The sequence below is a fragment of the Cupressus sempervirens genome, chromosome 6 (genome assembly GCF_028749045.1).
Source record: "Cupressus sempervirens isolate cs-2001-9-10 chromosome 6, ASM2874904v1, whole genome shotgun sequence".
In the NCBI taxonomy this organism is placed as follows: Eukaryota; Viridiplantae; Streptophyta; class Pinopsida; order Cupressales; family Cupressaceae; genus Cupressus; species Cupressus sempervirens.
The window spans coordinates 261,978,569-261,999,691 of NC_143123.1; the positions used below are offsets into that span (position 1 = coordinate 261,978,569).

Here is a 21,123-nt window from a genome sequence, read left to right on the forward strand (position 1 = left end):
ACCACTGCTACCATATTTGAAAGAAAAAAATAGAGTACTAATTGACACAGCCATAATTAGATTTAAGTAAAATTTAACTTACTAAGTATATATTACATAAATCCAATTCTTCATACCAACTATACTCCATATGATGATCACTTGCCTGACCATTCTTGCAAGATGTCCGTTAGAGGGACCTTGATAATTACATTGTAATAATCTGCATGCCCTCTATTGTGTCTACATTCAAATTAAACCTTGTCTATTTATAGACTTTGTTGGCAATTACATGATGGTTCATATTCCTTTCGATTACAATTTTCCCAATTATCAATTTGGGTAGTTATGACTATTCAAATTCTCACTTGACACATTGTTTAGACATTTGGTACATTATGGAAAATTATAAATTCTACAAAATTGTACTTTTAAATACATACAAATCAATATTAATTTTATCATTTTCAAACTGGGGTCAATAAAATCATGATCCAATTGGATGTGTTGATGGTGCTCCTACACTATCCCTAAACTTGAGATTTGTGAATTTCATAAGCTATTTTTACACATTTTGAGGTTTTCATAGGCAAAACACAAAATTTGAGGCCCAAACCTCCAAAAAGTGGTAGAATCAGTAGATTAGGGGTCCTAGAATTTCTAACAATATGGGGAGTAGTAGTCGAAAAAATTCTAAATAGGAGAGGAAGGTGACAAGTGTAGAAATTGAAGTATATAGGGAGAAAGATAAGGAAAACCATCGTACAAAGAGATAAGGTATGTTAAATTTATAAATGAAGTTGATCCTATTACAATAGTTTCCAGTGAAGAGGATATTGATTTTGAAAAAGTGAACCAATCTAATGTTGTGAAAGTAAATTTATTCATCCAAGAGAAAAATGTAGGTCTTGAAAATTAAAATCTAGCAATTGAGAATAATAGTGATAATGTTGCTATTGAACCTTACATGTCTTCTCATTATAATCAAAATGAGGTCCCTTCCAATGAAGAGGGACAAACATCTAATGAAATACCTTGTAGAACACCCAAATGGTTAATTTAAATTAATGAAACCATTTTGAGCATATTGGAAGGGAAGAGATCACATTGAATAGTTTGATTGTGGGCTTCAAAACTATATGAATAGTTTTTCAATAACAGGACATTAATGGGGAAATGTCAACCTTTTGTGAAATTGTTAAAGATGCAAAAGATAAAACCTATGTTATCTAAATTGAATATTCATGTCAATGAGAAAATTGTGGAGAATCTTTTTAGTGCTCTCAAGAGCATTGGAAGAAATAGCAGGGAGAAGGACAAGATAAGTCATCATTTGAGAAAAAAATATATTTATTTTACAAACTTGGGTTGACTTGAACATAAGTCATACAACTTTGAGTAGATCATTTAGAAGAAGAGAGAGACTTGAGGATCCTCTTCAAACTAATAGATGCGCATATGGTGAGAGTCTTCCCTATTTTTATAAGAAGCTAATTGATAATGTGAAGGTATAGATTACACAATTTTGGCACTTTAGATTAAGTATATCGCCAAATGTGAAGGATGTTTTGAAGTTCAATAAAGTTTGTACCTTGCAACCAAAACATTATTTTGGAGGTAAGTCAAACAATGTTGTTCAAACAATTTTGTGAGACTGATCCAAAATTGCATACATCACAAAGGTCTTTTGAATTAATGAAACCATTTTATTTTATGCCACTTAAGATTCAAAATACATGTTGTTTCAAATATCACGTGGAGTTTTCTATGCACCATGAACTGTTACGCTCCATCTATTCTACTTTGCATACTAATCAAGTGTTGGAAATTCGTGGTGCTAGTGAGCTTCCAAAATCATCAATATTGTTACTAGATCAATTCTATATCATAGATATGATGATTATTTATTTTATATAAATGATTTCTTAAATGAGAAGTGCTCACAATGTGGTGGTTTGTCAAAAAAAATTACATGTTTCCATGAGGGGTACGAAAAATATCTTGGAAAGATAATAGTATCAAAAAAGGTATATGAAACAATGAAATACACATTGAAGAGTGGAGGTAAAGGCTCTAGATGTGAGTTGGTTGCAAAATAAATGTATGTGGCTGATTTTATTTCATATTTCAAGAAAATTATTTTGTACAAGTATGCAAAGCATAGTCTTAGGTCTTGATTGTTGGATCAACATTTTAGAATGTGTAAGGAAACTTTCCCCATTGGAACTATTATATCAGTTGTTGACTTTGCAAGGAACTACACATTACATGTCCAAAATCAAACAAAATATCAATATTACAACTTCGTTTACATTGCTATGTTTTGTCCACATAACATGTAAACATACCCCTGATAGTGCAAAAGATAATCGAAAGATAATCAGAGAGTGTCAATTTCATATGACCAATGATAAATATCACTCTTATGATTTTGTCAAACATTGTTTTATTTTGAGTTCTTATGAGAACATGATATTCCTATGGACGAGCATCTCATTTGGTCAAATAACTACAAAAGCCAATTTAAAAATGCTTTGCATGTTTTATTTGTTGTTTAAAATGCATGTAGAGAGGGGTGTGCCTCATATTTGGAGTTTTTTTTTAGTTCATGCATGGGAAAGGGGGGCACGATGGAGCATGGCATGTGTGAGGAGAGCTCTAGTCAAGGAGAAAATGAAGATTTCAGGAGCAGATGTTCTTAATGCTTGCACCATAGTTGATTTGTTTACATCTACATTATCACAAGGGAGACTTGACATTAAGTAGTGCACAGGATCTTTTGGTTGGTTGAGGATAGCTCCTTGAGTGATAGATTGGGTTGTGCTACAGTAGGAGATTCTTCAAACATGCATTCATTTCGCAACTCTAATTGTAGTAAATGGACCATTTGGTCATGAAAGCTAGCTTGCTTTTGTCCTAGTTGTTTTCAGTGTAATTGAAATCACTGTGAGTTGAGTGAGTGGGTGGATACATTGGAGCCACATTATATGACTCCATTTTCTCTCATGCCCTCTATCAGAAATGATAACATAGAAAGTTCACTTGAGTATGACCATCTATTAGATCTTCTTCAATCAAGACATGTCTTTGCATTGGTTGCACCACAATAGAATGAGGAGAAATCAAATTATTGGTTAGCACATTGTGTAAGAAGTAAAACAAATCTTGCACAATGATTACAAATTATGATGGATTCACATATCCTACTAGTTCATTTTTTATTATTGGAACATGGTTGTCAACATACATGCTTAGCAAGAATTGAATTCCCACATTCAAATACTATGAGAAGCACAAAACCATTTTCATACTATGAGAAGTACAAAACCACTCTCATATATCCACACCTCATTATACAAGGAAATGTAAATTTGTTGAAGCATCAAGAAAGACCAAAAATTAAATAACTATTTACTAATAGTAATGTTGATCACAAAGCCCTATTGGAGACCCTCATGTAGAGAGATGACCCTTCAAGAACACTTCACTAGGAATATTTACTAACTCGTACAACAAGGTTTCATATGTTCATAGGAATTTTCCTCTTGTGTTCTTTCATTCATTTACTTTTTATATTCATAATGATTAGGTGAACTAATTGATATCTTGTTTTTCCAATGAACTTATCTTATTTTTATGCATTCCAAATGCAGGGATTCCAAATTTAGGGATTATAAATGATGGATGTACAAGATTCCTATATCCTATTTTGGAGTATATCTTATTTATATTGTATCAATATTTACTTATCATTATGCTTATGATACTGACATTTGTATGATATTAAAATATCGGTGTCATCAAGAATAGCAGTGCATGAAGATAAAAACATTTTAAGGAGTAGAACAAAGGCAGTTCTATGATAGTCTTAACTCTAGGCTTCTTGGTAGCTGTCTATCTAGGATTATTTTTAGTATTGATATATTTGTACATAATGTGGTTATTTTTAGTATTGATGTATTTGCACAATAATGTATATTTTGTAAATCTTTGTTTTCATCTACATATTACTTTTTATGGAAAATATATATTCATATTTCTATCATTCAGTTGTAATTATGATGAACCACTTGAAATATTGCAAATATGAACTCCTTTATTTAATATGTTTTTTCCGTAAGGCCCACTAATGTGTTTTCATATAATAGATTTAAATTTCAAATTCCTATGGTCATATATGTAACAATTTTGCCTATTAGGATAAAATTTATTGGATTGTAAAAATTTGGGGTAAGATATGGTGTTGGCAACTACAACTACCTCTGCATTGCCCAAGCCGATGACTACTACCAGTTCAGCTTCCGCTTCTACGTCATCCTCTATTTGTTGGGTTTGGCTCAGTGCCTCCCGTGACAACATCTTTTGCTCCAGACTCCATCTTCCACAGTGATGCTCTAGATGGGATTCAATCTTTGTCTTCTCCCGCCCTTCCAACCTTTGGGGCTGGTTTTGGTAGCCCCTCTATGGTTTCAACACCCGTGTTTCTAGCTGGGATGGCTCATGCTCTGCATCAGGGTGTTTTCGGTAGATCTATCATCTCTTACGTTGATGTGGCCACTTATGAGGTCTGCATTGGAGATTAGGATATGTGTTTGGGGCTCTGTGATGTTGTGTTTGTCGCTATAAGTAACCTGATTATGATTGATTTAGAGTCAGATATTGTTGATGAGATCTCCACTTATGTGGGTGACTTCTCTTTCACCACTGCTATTTTTCATTTTAAGGGTTTCTAGCCCTCTCCGTCAACTATGCATGCCTAGATCACCTAAGTTTGGGAGCCCCTCATTTCAAAAATAGCCTAGATTTACCCTGTGGCAAGGGGTTTTTTCATTGTGAAATTTGATACTAGTGAAGATAGAAATGTCACCCTACGTCGTGGTTTCTCACAGGGGGAGAAGCTCCCCTTGATGACTAAACCTTGGTATAAGGATTTTGACCCATCAATGGAATCCTTTAATAAGATCCCACCGTGGGTCAGGTTGTCGAATCTCCCCTTCACCTATGGTTGGATTCAGTCTTGGAGGCAGTGGAGGAGGCCCTTGAGGACTTCTTGTTGGTTGATACTATGTATTCCAATGTGTTTCGAACAATGTATGCTTGCATTCCTATGGAGATCGAGGTCTCCAAGGGACTCCCTGAAAAGATTAAGTTGGCCTCCCCTCTTGGCTCTTGCATTTAGCTTCTTAATTATGAGGGTATCCACTTCTGATGCAGGAAATGCCACAAGACTGGCCACCTTGTTGCCTGTTGCTCCCCTAAAAAATCTAGACAAAATACGTCACCTTCTTGGTGGAAGGGGGTTTTGACTAATCACTACACGATTCAAAAAGCGCCCTCTATTGGGGATAGTGGCTCTTCTCGGGACACTTTGGTGGTAGATTCAATTGATGTCTCTAATGATACGAATGTTGCCCCAATGATCGTGACCTCTTTTGTTCTCCCTCCATTAGATTTTGTCACTGGAAATTTGATTGTTTCCCACCTTTTGGCTCCATCTCTAGATGTTTTTGTCCCTTCTTCTATTATGGTCCTAACTTCCCAGGCTGGGGGGGTTTTAGGGGCTGGTTGTGGTGTTGCTAACTTTGCTTGGAAAAAAGCTACTAGTTTGGAGGAGGATGGATGGACAATAGTAAAAGGAAAAAAGGGCAAGCCCTCCACTCTATCTTTTGATATGGCATTATGCTCTCAAAAGACGGGATCAAAAGAGAAATCTTGAGTCCCTACCTATTTGCAGTTGTCCCATTTTGGCTCTCCTGGCTCTTTTGGCATTTTGTTTTTTGTAGTTTGACATGGTTAGGGACTTATTGTCTATCTCTTTTTTAACCATAATATTTTAGGTGCCCATTCAAAGCCTATTTTTGTGGCTGAGGAGTACTGTGTTATTTGTGATACCACCCTAGTCACCTTGTTCTGGTTGGTGACCTGTTTCACCTATGGGTTTTAGTATTGATTGGTTTGGCCTTCATTGAAAAAAATTTGACTTGTAAAAGGGTTTCAAGCACCCTTCAAAACTTGTTTTCCTTAATCAAAAACAATTTTTCCTATTACTCCCTACTTGTAAAAAGTTGGTCAAAGTGGTCAAAGTAGTAAAAGTTATCAAAAAAGTGGACAAAGAATAAAAATGATGTCTTTAGTTCATCTAATTAATATCGATCATGTTTGCAAATTTCAAAGTATCATTAACATAATAGTGTCACAAATTGTAATTATTATAAAATTTTATCAATAGACCCTAAACCGTTCATTATGATATAAATTTGGTAGTGTCATTAGCTCCAAATGAGTGGGTGGACCCTAGTGACACCCTTGTTTTGACCACAGAGAACCAAGAATGTTCATGACCACCATGCATTGAAGTGTCCCCAAGGTGCCCTAAACACAAAAACACAATGCTCTTCTAAGGGTCATAACTCAAAACTCATGAGGGATATTAGTGAATTTTTAGATGCTATAGGACCTTGATATTGATATCTATAATAGCTTATTTTATTATTGGGATATTCTATCTTATTTGAATTTGGCACAAAGATCTTGCTTGATGCCAAAACTTTCAATGTTCCTCAATTCATTTGTGTACCACTACGTAACTTTCAAACTATTCATCGAGGCATCTATTCGTCATTGTTGTTAGCTATGGATGGTAGGGTGGGCCCTAGTGACACCCTTATTTCAACCAAGGAATCACTATAACATGTGCAACCATCACACACTGAAGCATCTGCAAGATGCACTAAGCATGTTTGAATAGCGATCTTCTAAGTGTTGTAACTTGAAACTCATGAGGGGTATCAGCTAACTATTAGATGTTATAGGACCTTGATACTAATATCTACAAAAAAATCTCTTACTTCAGGAGATTCAACTTTTTTTTGAATTTGACACAATGATCTCACTTGTTGCCAAAACTTGTAGTGTTCCTCAATTCATTGGTGCATCATTGCGTAACTTTTGAACCATTCATCATGTCATCGATTCATCAGCATCATTAGCTCCAAACATGTGGGTGAACCCAAGTGATACCCCTATTTTGATCATGGAGTCTGTAGAACGTTCATGACCACTAGGCACCAAGCATCCTCAAAGTGCACTAAGCACATTTGAGCAATAATCTTTTGAGGGTCATAACTAAAATTTGTGAGGGGTATTGGAAAATTTTCAAATGCTACAAGACCATAATATTGATATAATAAGCTCTCTTACTTCTAGGATATTCCATTTTGTTTTAATTTGGGATAGTGATCTCGCTTGATGCCTAAACTTGCAGTGTTCCTCAATTCATTATTGCACCATTGTACTACTTTTGAACCATTCGTTGTGGCACCAATTTGTCAATGTCATTAGCTCTTGATGGGTAGGTGAACCTATTAACACCCCTAATTCAACCACAAAGTTTCTAGAACATGTGTGACCATCATGCACTGAAGCATCCTTGAGGTGCACTAAGCATGTTTGAGAAACAATCTTCTGAAGGTCATAACTCAGAGCTCATAAGGGGTATCGGTGAACTGTAAGATGTGACAAGGTTGTGATATCAGTGTATACAATAACCTCTCTCACTTATGAGATATTTTGTTTTGTTTGAATTTTCCATAGCTATCTTGCTTGATGCTAAAATTTGCATTGTTCCTCATGAAATTGGTGCACCACTACTCAACTTTCAAACCATTCATTGTGGCATCGATTCATCAATGTCATTAGCTCTGGATGGTTGGATGAACCCTATTAACATCCCTATTTCAACCATGGTTTTTCTAGAACATTTACGACCACCATGCATTGAAGTGTCTTTGAGTTGCACTAAACACTTTTAAGAAAATATCTTCTAAGGGTTGTAGCTCAAACCTCGTGAGCGATGTTATAAATATATTAGATGGTATAGGACCATGATATTGATGTTTACAATAACCCTTCTCACTTATGTGATATTTTATTTCATTTGAAATTGGCATAGAGATCTCACTTGATACCAAAACTTGTAGTGTTCCTTAGTGAATTGGTGCACCACTGTGCAACTTTTGAACCATTCATCATAGTATCAATAAATCAACACCCTTATCTCTAGATATGCGGGTGAACCCTAGTGACACCCTTGTTTCAACCACAAAGTTGCTAAAATATTTGTGACTATCATGCACCAAAGCGTCCCCAAGGGGCACTAAGCACCTTTGAGTAGCAATATTCTAAGGGTCATAAATCAAAATTCATGGGGGGTATCAAAAAAGTGTCAGATGCTATAGGACCATGATATCAATGTCTACAATAACCTCTCTCACTTCTAGGAGATTGGATTTTGTTTGAAATTGGTATAGTGATCTTTCTTGATGTCAGAACTTGTAGTGTTCCTTGATGAATTGGTGCACAACTTTTAAATGGTTTATCATGGCATCAATTTGTCAGCATTGTTAGGTCCAGATGGGTAGGTAAACCCTAGTGACACCCTTATTTCTACCACAAACTCACTAGAACATTTGTGACCATTATGCACCAAAGTGTCCCTAAGGTGCACTAAGCATATTTGAGCAATGATCTTTGAAGGGACATAACTCAGAGCTCATGAGGGGTATTAATGAATTTTCAGATACTACAAGACCATATGTTAGAACCCTACAATGGCCTATCTCAATTATGTGAGATTCCAATTGGTTTTAATTTGGCACAACATTCTCACTTGATGCCAAAACTTGCATTGTTCCTCGGTGAATTAGTGCAATAAGATTAAAATGAATAAGATTTAATAAACCATGAACAAGATTCTAATGAACATGATTAAAATAAACAAGATTCTACACACCATTCAAATACACATGTGCAACAAATCACAATAATATAATACATCAAAATATATAATCATGTACAAATATGACGCAAATTTATGTCAAAATGTACATCCATATACAAAATGTTGCATGTACCATCAAAAAATGTCTATGAAATCAAAGTTTATATATACAATTTGGCATATGTCATCTCAAAATGTGTCCTAGACATCCCTAAAAAACAACAATATTCTATGTTGTTGGTGGATCATTAAAATACAATCTATTCGACGCACTCTCTGGACTCCCTGGATCTTGTATGAACAAAAAAGACAAAATCAAAGTCATACTAGTTAATTTAAATGATTTGTAGATATCAATCATAAATTTATTCAAATGTGTATTGATCAATAATGTAATTAAAGTTTGCATAAATCCATTTACCTCTCTCCATGCCTTCCTTAAGAGGTTAGGAGTCCTCATATATGTCCTTAGCAAAGAAGGGCCACTTCAACCTTTGACCTAAATATGTTTGTATAACCATTAGATTTGTTGGATTTGAGCAAATACACAAATCAAATCCACAAGCCCTCGAATCACCTACACGTAGACAACTTGTCATAGAGAAGAAAAAGACAAGAAGAGGCAAGGGTTTGGTTTAAAAATAAGAAAATTGTATTCTCAAATAAAAATTAAATGGTTGTACAATATGATATGCAAATACACTAGGAGAGCTTGTTTATAAAGGCCTCTAGGAAGCTTCTAGAATGAGCTAGAAAGTGCTAGGAGATAAGCATGACAACTCAACATACGTCTAGAAAAGGTGGATTATCCTCCATGTAGACAAGAGGATAAGTATGACAAGGTAGGAACAAACTCCTGTGTTGTCAACAAGTCAATATGTAAAAGTATGCTGACTCCTAGATGACAACTAATAAATAAATGCATTTATCCTAAGTAAACTTAAGTAAAGCGTAAATAATAATTATTTACTCTAACACCCCCTCTTAAGTGCAACTTAAGGGAATGCACTTAAGCTCACAACGGCTATGATGAAATGCATAATGGGTCCCGGCAATGAGCCCATGTTAGGTACCCATGTATAAATGCAAAGAAATGCAATGCAATGTTTGTAAACCAGAGACAATAGAGAAAACCCAATGGGAAAAACCCTACTCCAAAAAGAGATAGTTGAAAACCTAGTAAAGGACTAAAGAAGCCTCCAACTAGAGGAATGTCCCAGAAAATAGGAACAAAAAAAAGATCATGAAGAACATCACTATAGCATAAAGAAACCGCAAACTTTGTCAAAAGGAAACTGTTGATCTGTAGAACCTCTTCTGAAATAGTAGGTTGCAACCAAAGTAGGAAAACCAAGAAGAGTGTTTATATGGTAGATGATCCATCTCACCGAAATGCATAGGTACCCAGCCACTACAATTGCCTAGTATATAGGATCAAATACTAAATACATAGCTCACTCCAATGAATCATCGAACCAAGGAAGCATTAGAAATAACAAAAGAACCCCCCTAATGTAGATAGGGTGAGGTAACAAGCAACTAAGAAAGTGGGCCAAAAATTCGTCTACAAAAAGAACCAAGAACAGCGAGAGTGAGGAAGAGGTACAAAACCCTATAAAGGCACGTATCACTGACACATCATGGGGCTAATGTCATGCAAGGAACACTCACTTGACAAAGGAAGAGGGCACTAAAAAGGCATACAACTATCCCCCCCCATGGCACTTTATAATGGAGTGCAAGTACAATTGACTCAAAACAATGTTTAGGATCTCAAAATGCAAGAGTGGCACTTTATCTCAGTGTGTTTGCATAAGGATGCTTACAAATGATATCAACAATTATTAGAAAGGAAAAAATCTGATACAACAGATAGTATAGCCCAAAAGAAAAGATCTCATGCCATGAAAATGATCCTCGGACCTAGAACACCCAAGATATCCACCATAGTGCAAAAAAGAAAAGAAAAAACATAACAGAAAGAGCATGGGGCAGAATCTGAAGGAAATTACAATATTTCTAAAAAGATGACAGAACCATCTTTCCAAAAAAACAATGTTTTCAAAAAATAAAGATGAGACGCTCAAGATATGCCCACTGAAGTGAAAAACAAAACATCTAGCTTTGACTGCAAAAACAGGAAACCAAACTACACCAAAACCAAAAAAATACCTGCACCAATGTCTCCGTCTCGAAACTAGCTTTTGATACTTCTTTTAGATCGAAAAAAGACCTCTATATGCTCAAGTTATAGTCAAAAAACTAACAGTAGGTCAAAAAATGACCTGAAGGGCTTGCAAGAGGTGCCGATGCAGTGCTGACATCATACTAACGTTGGCATTTCACTGGCCTAAATTTGATGGCCAGGAGGCCATCGCAACAAAAAAGACTACCACATGGCATCCACGTGGTAGTATGGCTAGAAAGAGTGACGTGGAAAACATGGTACCCATGCCACGTGGCAGGTACCTACTATGCCACGTGGGCTGAGGTGGTTGTCGGAGAGGACGGCTACCAAAGGTAACGGAGTGTAGGAGGTGGCGGTAGAGGAGGCTGCAAGTGGTGGCCATAGAGCAGTGGCAGGGAGAAGCCACGATGGATTTGATTTGCATATTTGCTCAAATCCAACATGCTGTCAAAGCACCTGCACATAGAAAACCTGTCGCAAAGAAGAAAAAGACAAGAAGAGGCAAGAGTTTGGTCTGAAAATAAGAAAGTTGTATTCTTAGATAAAATGTAAATTGTTGTATGATATGATATGTAAATACACTAGGAGAGCATGTTTATGAAGGCCTCTAGGAAGCTTCTAGAATGAGCTAGAAAGTGCTAAGAGATAAGCATGAAAACTCAGCATATGTCCACAAAAGGTGGATTATGCTCCACGTAAATGAAAGGATAAGTATGACAAGGTAGGAACAAACTCATGTATGACAAGGTAGGAACAAACTCATGTGTTATCAACAAGTCAATATGTAAAAGTATGCTAACTCTTAGATGACAACTAATAAATAAATGCATTTATCCTAAGTAAACTTAAGTAAAGCATAAATTATAATTATTTACTCTAACAAGATTGATCTACTACTTAACCTATAATTTTATTAATGATAACATAATCAATAATTCAAACCAAATTTTACCTCAAGTGATTTCTCCTCGGGAAGTGTCGACTGGGTCTTCAAAGATACAAAGGTTTTCCAATCCCCCTCCATCACATCAGGTGTTTTTTACGAGAGTCAAACATATAGTTGTTACAATCATGACATTCATTTATTTATAGTTTAATAAAATTAAGATAAGTAACAAACAAATGATAAATATACATACAATAAGGCTCCGACTATGAATAGAAATGCCTGAGAGTTTAGGATGGTGAATTTGTGTTGTTGCATCATCAAGGCCACGCCCTATAAAATAAACCATGCAATAACATTTCATTAATAAAAATAAGTAACAAGTATATATTTATTTATTTAATGACTTTAAAACACCTAGTTACCTTCCCCTTGTCAATGGAAGGTGGCCCAACCCCCTCACATTGTCCCCCACTAAGAAGTGAAACCTACAAGAGGAAAAGAAGATGAGAAAACATGTATAAATCAATATCCATTAGGAAATTAATGAGTAATAAAATGACACATACCATAAAGGTCTCAAGGTGAAATGAAATGGTTGAAATTGTGACATCATCCATCTCTCTCATCTCCCTCTCTATCATCAGCTGAACATAAAGGAATCATATACATATGCATAAGTGTGAAGTTGTCAAAAATGTTTTTATATAAATATTGATTTTAAATTAACAATTTTGTCATGAATCAGATGTATAGACTTATCATAATAGGAGGAGTCCATGGCTCTGTCTTCCCCTCATTTCTTGCATAAGTTGTGATTGTCTCTATAACCATGTATGTTGTATCATCATCCCAAAGTACAAAGTAAAACTCGAAATCACTAATGGGACCTAGGCAAAGATTCTTGCACATAATGCAAGTAGGGGGCACATAGACATGTGAGGTATTGGTTGATGTACTAGTGTTAGCATCATCAACACAAAGTGGCAACAATGACCTAGTCTGGGTGACTAGTAGACTATTGAATCTATGAATGGCTCTAATACACTTTGAGATAGCATCGTTGATGACATCAAGATGCTACATTGGAGGAGGGAGGGGATATTAGGGGGGGACATATGTGATGGCTTTCTTCCACTAGATAAATGCTCTATCCTATAGAGCACCTCAATATTTTTGTGTGGTGTTTTGTCAAAAACCATCAACTAGCGATCCAAAATATGAGTTTTAACAGCCTCATTGGTGCACCATTTTATTGAAAATTTGGGTTTCTAAGGGTCAACATTTTTACTAGCTTTGGGGTCGGCAAATAGGTTGGCTAATTATTATTTACTAATATTACGAGTTGCAACCCCATCATAATCCAAGTTGTCATCAAATTGGGTGTGCATCTGGTCACGCCAATGAACAGAAGCATCATGTTACTCAGTAAGGCTCTCAATATTACCCACAATAGTATTAAGGGTGGATAGAATGGGAGATAATGTAAGGATATCAATCCTCAACTAATTTAGGTTTTGTTGAATTGAATCATGAATTCAAGGAGAGTTTTGAGGGGGTAATGGTTCATTTGGAGGTGGTTGTGGATTTTTTTTGAGATCATTGTTTGGTGGGAAAGTGTTTGAAGGTTGGTTCGTGTCATCCATGTATGTTTATATTGCAAATAGACATATAATTTGAACGAACACTTTATAAACCAAACTAAAAAACATACATTTTCATATTTTTAAACCTAAATTTGAATTAAAGAATGAATAAAATCAAGTGCAAAACAAAAAAGATCAATGTACTTGTGCTAGGATGAAATATATTGGAAAATATGTTGGGTCAAATCATATACCCAAAGAAACTGTTGGTATCTAATTGTTTAAGCCACTCAAAAATGAATTGGGGCAAAATAGCATTCGATTTTCTTTATAACTATGCATAGGTTTCAAGTACCCGATAAGGTTGGGTAATTTTTTTTTTTTGCATTGGTATTAAGATAGGTGGAAAAAAAGTCAACATGGATTGAAAAATACTTTTGGACATTTTTAAACTAGTTTTTTTTACATCACCAATTTTTTGTCCACCATGACCCTGTGCATACCCAAGTAAAGATCAAAACAATAGGCTCATCTATTGAAGTATAAAATATCACCTCCCTCATGTTATTAATGGATATATAGTATGCTTAGGAATATCAAGTTACATGATATTTTTCATAAGTATCCAAGTTATGGTATGTGCACTGACATCAAGTCTCATGATGTCTACCATAACAAATCATGGCATGTCCACAGAAGTACTTATTCGCCATGATTATCTCATTAGGAACATAATGATTTTCAATTGATATCAAGCCTCGTGATATCTATCAAAATATCCAAGAGATACTAACTATCATGACATGTCCATGGATATAAATTCACATAATATCCATCATGATCCTTATAGTGTCAAATACAAGTGTTCATTATCTGAAAGATCGTCGCCTTTCAATAATGTGCACAAGGGCCCATATAGTCATTGAGTCACTCAAAGTTGCCACAAATTCTCTCACATGGTTTCTTCATGGTGTCACACACATGATGCCCGCCATGAACCTTATTATAGGGTGGATCCATCATAACTACTCTCATGGGGTGGAATAAGGGCTTCACTTTAAGCTTCTCAATTACAAAGAAGAATTTAATAAAGTAAATCTCAAGAAATCATCGATGCTAAGACTATGTCTTAACAAGGGTTTCATTCTTCACAACTCCAAGCTAGTCTCAAAATCTACAAACTTACTTTGGTATAAGACTTGATGAGAATATCACTCATTTATTCTTCAATGATAATGTACCTCATCTAGAAATAGTCTCCATGGTCTGCTCCCTCAAGATCACTATGATCAAAGTCATCAAAGATCCACTAGGCAGATCTTCTAGCATCTCCCTTTGTTCTGATCACAACATTATTTGTAGGAGTAGTTTTGTGTATACAAGTATACTTGTCTTTTTTCATAGTAGCATGAGTGAATGTAATAAACTGTGGATTTATCCATAGGCTTAGCAGTTCCAACATTTATGATAATGCGAATTCTATCTAAAACTCCAAGTTCATGCATTAGCCTTTTGATCTTTTTTTTAAAAGGTTGTCTTGGACCTTTTCCGGATTGCAATATCAACCTTCTAACCTCCTCATCCAAGGTTTCATTAGGTAGATTATTGACTCCTTGATTTCTAGAGAAACCATCTCAACATGGTCTCCTCACTCTAAATCAATATAACCAAGATCCTAAAAAAAACAACTAAAACATATTCTCTATCTCCTCCTATCATGGAAGCATTCTTTGATTAAAAATAACATGAGTGAATGTAATATGCACTTGAGAAGCAATGGACATAGAATAGCATTAGATTAGATTGCTCATCCTACAAAGATATTCAGACCAATCACATCAATATGCTAATTATGAACACATTAAGCAAGTTCTTTGAAGAAGAAAGGATAATAGAAGTTGCAAATTTCCTCATCAAAATTACATAACAAAAGATCCAAGTGGCAAATGATAAAGAAATCTATTTGGCTTTTGTTGCTTGTTTTGTTTGCTAGCTTAAACAAAACATTTGGACACTCTGCCTAAACATCACAATATAAGGCTTGATTCCTAGATTAAAAGTGTTAAATAGTTAAAGCTGACTTACTTTTCCAAGCTTAATTTATTCTTTAGTATGTGATGTTTAAAGATGGCCTCATAGACATTATTAAAGCCCTTTCATTCATTCATGCACAATGACCAAAAGATTTCTCAAAGACCATTTATTTAATATATTAAAAACTTTCTTCTTTTTAAATTCCCTTTTTGTGAAAAATGTAAAAGTCGTTTACTCTACCATCCATATGTCCCCACATCCCTAGATGTTTTGGGAAGGGGACATCATTTTGGGTGAAGATGTGTGCCTGAATAAGATGGATATATACAATTTAATCAATTGATATTGCAGTCTAAAATGAACAATTTGAAAAACTCCATAGTATTGCAATTATTGCATTATATTTACTAGTAAACACAAACTTTATGATGTGCTTGTCTCTTGAAAATATCTTCAAGATAAAATCAAACTATTTTGCACATCGTCATAATAGTAAATTAGATTTTCTCATATGCATTCAAAAGGTTAAGGAGTGCGATGAAAATTCGATCCCATCTTTTTTTTTAATGTCTCAATTTTTTAAGGTTTAAGGTTCCAAATAAATGTAATTTAACAACCTGCTTCAGTTCAAAAAGATGATAGCCAAAGCGATATCAAGTGATCAACAAAATTTAATTGTTGTAAATATGTTGCAGATGCATATAGAAAAAATATTAAGTAGATGATCAATAGATTATGCTTTCAAACTAACAAGCTAAATTGTAACTTCAATTTTCTAGAAGGTTTTTAACATTTTGATTCCACGTGAGCCAACTAATTTCAAGGAACTGAAATCTTACACTCAAAAACCTATAATTTTAAATAACCCAATTTATGTGGAAGTTGACAAGCAAAAAGAAGAAAGGTGAAAATATAACTAATGTGTGCTATGTTTAAACCATGTGCTTGTGTCTAAGAAGGGTTAGGAAACAAAGTATGGAACGTAAGCATCCATCTAATTATCTCTCTGTGTTGAAGCTTTACTATTGGCAGCCACACTTCTAACTATTGAGAACGACAAGTACAATGGTTGCTCACCATACGGAAAACCACAGTACAAGTACAATTAGAGACTGTATAAGTGAGTCCAATGTACAATGTGACCCAGCCAAGGCTCAGAAATAATGGCAAGTACAATTATAGGTACGATGGTTGTCAATACAGTGGTTGTCAAGTATGAGTATGAGTACAGGTTCCACAGTACGAGTACCTATAGAGTATGAGTTCCACAATACATAGCCCATCAGATGGTAATGGTGAGTATGACAAAGTCAGTATGCCAAAGACAATACGACAAAGACACTACATGACGTCGATGAAGCTAAGACCAATATGGTGGAGCTGGTATAGTGTACCAATATGGTAAGCTAGTACGATACCAATGTATGTGGAGTAGTGTTTGCAGATAGCTATGGTGTGGTCAACGGTTGGGTGAACAGAAGTTGGTAGGGTGAACAGAAGTTGGTAGATCGTTTTGTAATGTAACAGTTGAGATAGCGAATTCCATAATGAATTGCAGAGCGTATAAATGTCTACAAGACTTGTTAGGAATGGTAGGCTATGAAGGCTAAAAGAGGGCAAAGAGTCGCAGTGGTGCAGAGTAGGGTTGATTGTAAAGCCAATCTGAACCTGTCTAAAAGTTCATTGTTTTTTGTATGTAACATTGGTTACTGTAATACAAAAGGTGACACTCGAGTTCTTTCGTGGTGGGTTTTTCCCAGAAGGGTTTCCCATGTTAAATCCGATTTCCTGTGTTTATCTCGTGTGCATGTTGTTTTTCTATGTTCTTGTTTTTCATGCACATCTCAATGTTTTGAAGTAGATTTGAAATCTTTCCTATTTCCCCTGTAAATTGGCATTAGGAAGGTGTTTCCACACGCAGCTTTTCTAATTGGTATCAGAGCCAGACAAGTTTATTGTTATCATTGTTGGTAGCTAAGGTTGGGCATTTGTATCAAACTAGGTTCAGTAGGAGTTAAAGTGTTTATCTGGAAAATGAGATGGCTAGAATAGACATTCAAAAGTTCAATGGCACATTGTTTGAGTTGCAGAAACTTAAATTTGAAGATATGTTGGTTGACTGAGATGTGTGGATAGTTGTCTAGCAACAAGCCTTAAGGCATGAAGCAAGAAGATTGGGACCTAGCAAATCGAAAGGCTAGAGGATTGATAAGGTTGTCTTGTAGAGTCTATTATGTTGAACGTTCATGAGGAGAAAATTGCACATTCTTTGTAGAAGAAGTTGGAAGACATTTATCCGAGAAAATCCTTGGTAAACAAGCTCTTCCTAAGAAAGTTGTATTGTCTAAAGATGGACGAAGGAACGACTGTGGCAAATAATTTAAACATGTTCAATATGTTGATTGCACAACTGACATATGTCGGTGTGATTGTTAGTGAATAAGAGCATTGCATGTTATTGTTATGGTCGTTGTCTAATTCATGGGATCATCTTGTGATGGCCATTGGAAGTACTACCACCCAATTTAAAAAGGATGAAGTAGTTGTTGCACTTTCGACGAAGGAGATGCAGAGGAAATCTTCTAAGGTGGCTAAAGAGGCTTTCAACATTCAAGACAAATCAAATGACAAAAGCAATGACATGAAGCCTGAATGTTTTGGAAAGAAGTCCAAAGTGAAGTGTTGGAACTGCAAGTAAGTTGGTCATATCCAAAAGGATTGAAGAGAGAAGAAGAAGAAGAGTTATTCTAATTTTGAGTCTTCTCAGAGTGATGATATTATAGAAGGATCTTTTCATATTTGGAGATGTTAATCTTCATCTAAGTGAAGATGTTGACATCTTGAGGGCTCAACAGAGTCTAGTAAAGGTGCTCATGGATACTTTGAGATGGAGATGATGTTCTCTTGTGATTAGGGATGTGCTTGTTGGAACAGTCAGTGGTTTCAATAGGAAGTCAAAGAGGCATTCGCTTGATACGAACTTGAGAGGACATGGTACATGTTCAATGTACGGTTGATGTTCTTGATGCTACAAGTTTGTTGTTGCACTTCTATATGTTGTTGGATCGATTCATATTACACGAACATTACCTTTACATTAGGAGCTTCTTCATTTATGGATATGAGTACATACCTTGTCAAATGCGAGATTGTTGAGAATGACAAGTATAGTGGTTGCTCACTGTACGGTGAGAGACTGTATAAGTAAATCCACCATATGGTGAGACCCAGCCAAGGCTGACGAATAATGGCAAGTACAGTTACAAGTATGGTGGTTGCCAAGTACGAGTATGAGTGCAGGGTCCACAATATGAGTACCATGTGGAGTATGAGTTCCACAATACAAAGTCCATCGGATGGTAATGGCAAGTACGGAAAAATCAGTACGTGACGTCAATGAAGCTAAGACCAATATGGTGGAGCTGGTATAGTGTACGGATACGACGAATTGGTATGGTACCAGTGCCTGTGGAGTAGTGTATGCAGATAGTTATGTTGTGGCCGATAGTTGGGTGAATAAAAATTGGTAGATCGTTCTGAAATATAACGGTTGATATACTGAATTCCGTAACAAATTGCAAAGTGTATAAATGTCAGCAAGATTTATTAGGAATGGCAGGCTGTGAAGGCTGAAAGAGGACAGTGCCCAAGTGGTGTAAAGTTAGGTTGATTGTAAAGGCAAACTGAACCTGTGTAAAAGTCCATTGTTTTTTGTATGTAACATTGGTTATTGTAATACATAAGAGGGCACTTGAGTTCTTGTGTGGTGGGTTTTTTTCCTTGGAGTGTTTTCTACATTAAATCTGGTATCCTGTGTTTATCTGGTGTGCATTTTTTTTTCTATGTTCTTGTTTTTCTTACGCATCTCAATGTTTTGAAGTAGATTTGAAATCTTTTCTATTTGCCCTGTAAATTGGCATTAGGAAGGCATTTCTGCATGTAGCTTTCCTAACACTAACCATTTAAAAGCCAAACCTTATATTCAAGATCACTAGCTCAATTGCCCCTCCCCTCACCTCACAATAACAAAGATTTTACGCAAAAGTTATCTAACTTTAACCATCTGAAAGGATAACCTTATGCTCCAGATCTATACAACGTCAAGTTCCAGTGCTGCTATTACTTCTCTGTATATTGGGGAAGCCACAGGCACTACACAAATATCCTCCGGTGATATATATTTGATGGTTCTACCCAACATGATTTTTGAATTTTTCTCCCGAGGAAAATTCATGCCCATTTTATCCCCAAATGTCTTGTAAAGCCACAAAATACATGACAGACAGCAACTCAAATGTACAAATTGACTACATATCATTTCAGAACATATGACATTTCTTCCAAGTGGTTATTTGGCAGTCTTGTCCTCTTACAACACTTACATGACAAGATGCTACTTATTAAGATGACTTCAATACAGTTCCAAATAATCCTGGATTAGGAAAAATATGCTTCATTGTGTAAATCATTTTCTCATGATGCGAAAATAATTACACAGGAGGATCTAAACTACGGATCAAAATTGCCAGATCAATGTCCCTGTCCTCAAATTTCTTGATGAATGGATGACTCTGCAGACAATCCCAGATAATTAGCTTAGACAAAAATCAAAAGGTCGGCAAAAAAATTACCAAAACAATTGTCATGTTCCTTACAGACTGTAATAACTAACTTCCCCCATAAACTGTGTTTTCAAAAATAAAAATAAATGCATGCGTACAAAAAAGGCCAGATCTCCTTACCAAGAGGTCCAAAGATGACATCCTATCTGTAGGGTCCTTTTGAATACTGCAAAATACAATAAAGATCATTAACAAAGATTATTTATTATGTAATACATGGTATGTGTTTAATAAAACATTCTACATTCACATAATAACATAATGAAATAAATATACATAGTAAAATTAAAAATAATAAAATGTAAGTGAACCAATTATTGAAATTGGAACACGGCAGAGTAAAGCCAACCTTATATTAATTTGCCAACCTGTCATGTATGAAATATGAGCTTTATGCTAATTTTTATTTGTTAAGATGAACAAATCATGTTTGAAATATTGAGTATAATATTTGAATAATATTATCAACTTTAATTTTTGTTTTAGGCTTTTGAAGCGTTTGAGGATGCACTGTATGAAAAGAACTAATACATCTCAACATTTTGGGCACAACTTGGGAGCCATTGTCAAGATAAAATTGTTATTTGACAGATGTGTCAGACATTAAACAAAGAATAATTATTCTCTACAGCAGCTCTCTTCTTCCAAGTTACAGATTTAATATCTATTGCTCTTTGAAATGCTTGTACAATTTTCTTCTCTATGTACCCATTTGTCAAGCTTCTTATGATCAGCTGAAACTACACAAGAACATTCCACTGCAACTAACTCTGAATACAAGGGAATGATCCATCTATCATTTGGTGGCACATCTAGCATAAAAGCTTAAACATCCTCTTATGATAAGGATTCAATTCATTTTGTGTAAAAGGTAAGAAAATTGAATTTTTAGACTTAGATATGTTTGTAAGTTTCCATTATATCCTATTTCATATCCAATTTCTCCAGTGACAAGGACAGCAAAATAGGATATTGCAAAAACAAGTTTCTTCACATCTTAAAGCAAACTTTTCAATCAACCAGAATGTAGCAATGATATGTCTATACCT

General features: G+C 35.3%; 1 protein-coding gene across 1 annotated transcript in view; it reads right to left on the bottom strand.

Annotated features, from left to right (window-relative positions):
• Nucleotides 1–19,484: 19,484 nt before the first annotated feature.
• Nucleotides 19,485–21,123, bottom strand: part of LOC149552239 (mitogen-activated protein kinase kinase 6-like) — a 134,514-nt gene continuing 132,875 nt past the window's right edge. Inside the window, exons 7-8 of the mRNA XM_089787761.1 lie at nt 20,195–20,240; nt 19,485–20,023 (exon numbers count right to left, since the gene is read on the bottom strand). Of these exons, the coding sequence (XP_089643887.1) occupies nt 19,943–20,023; nt 20,195–20,240 (127 nt within the window). The 3' untranslated portion in view covers nt 19,485–19,942. The remainder of the gene's footprint in view (nt 20,024–20,194; nt 20,241–21,123) is intronic.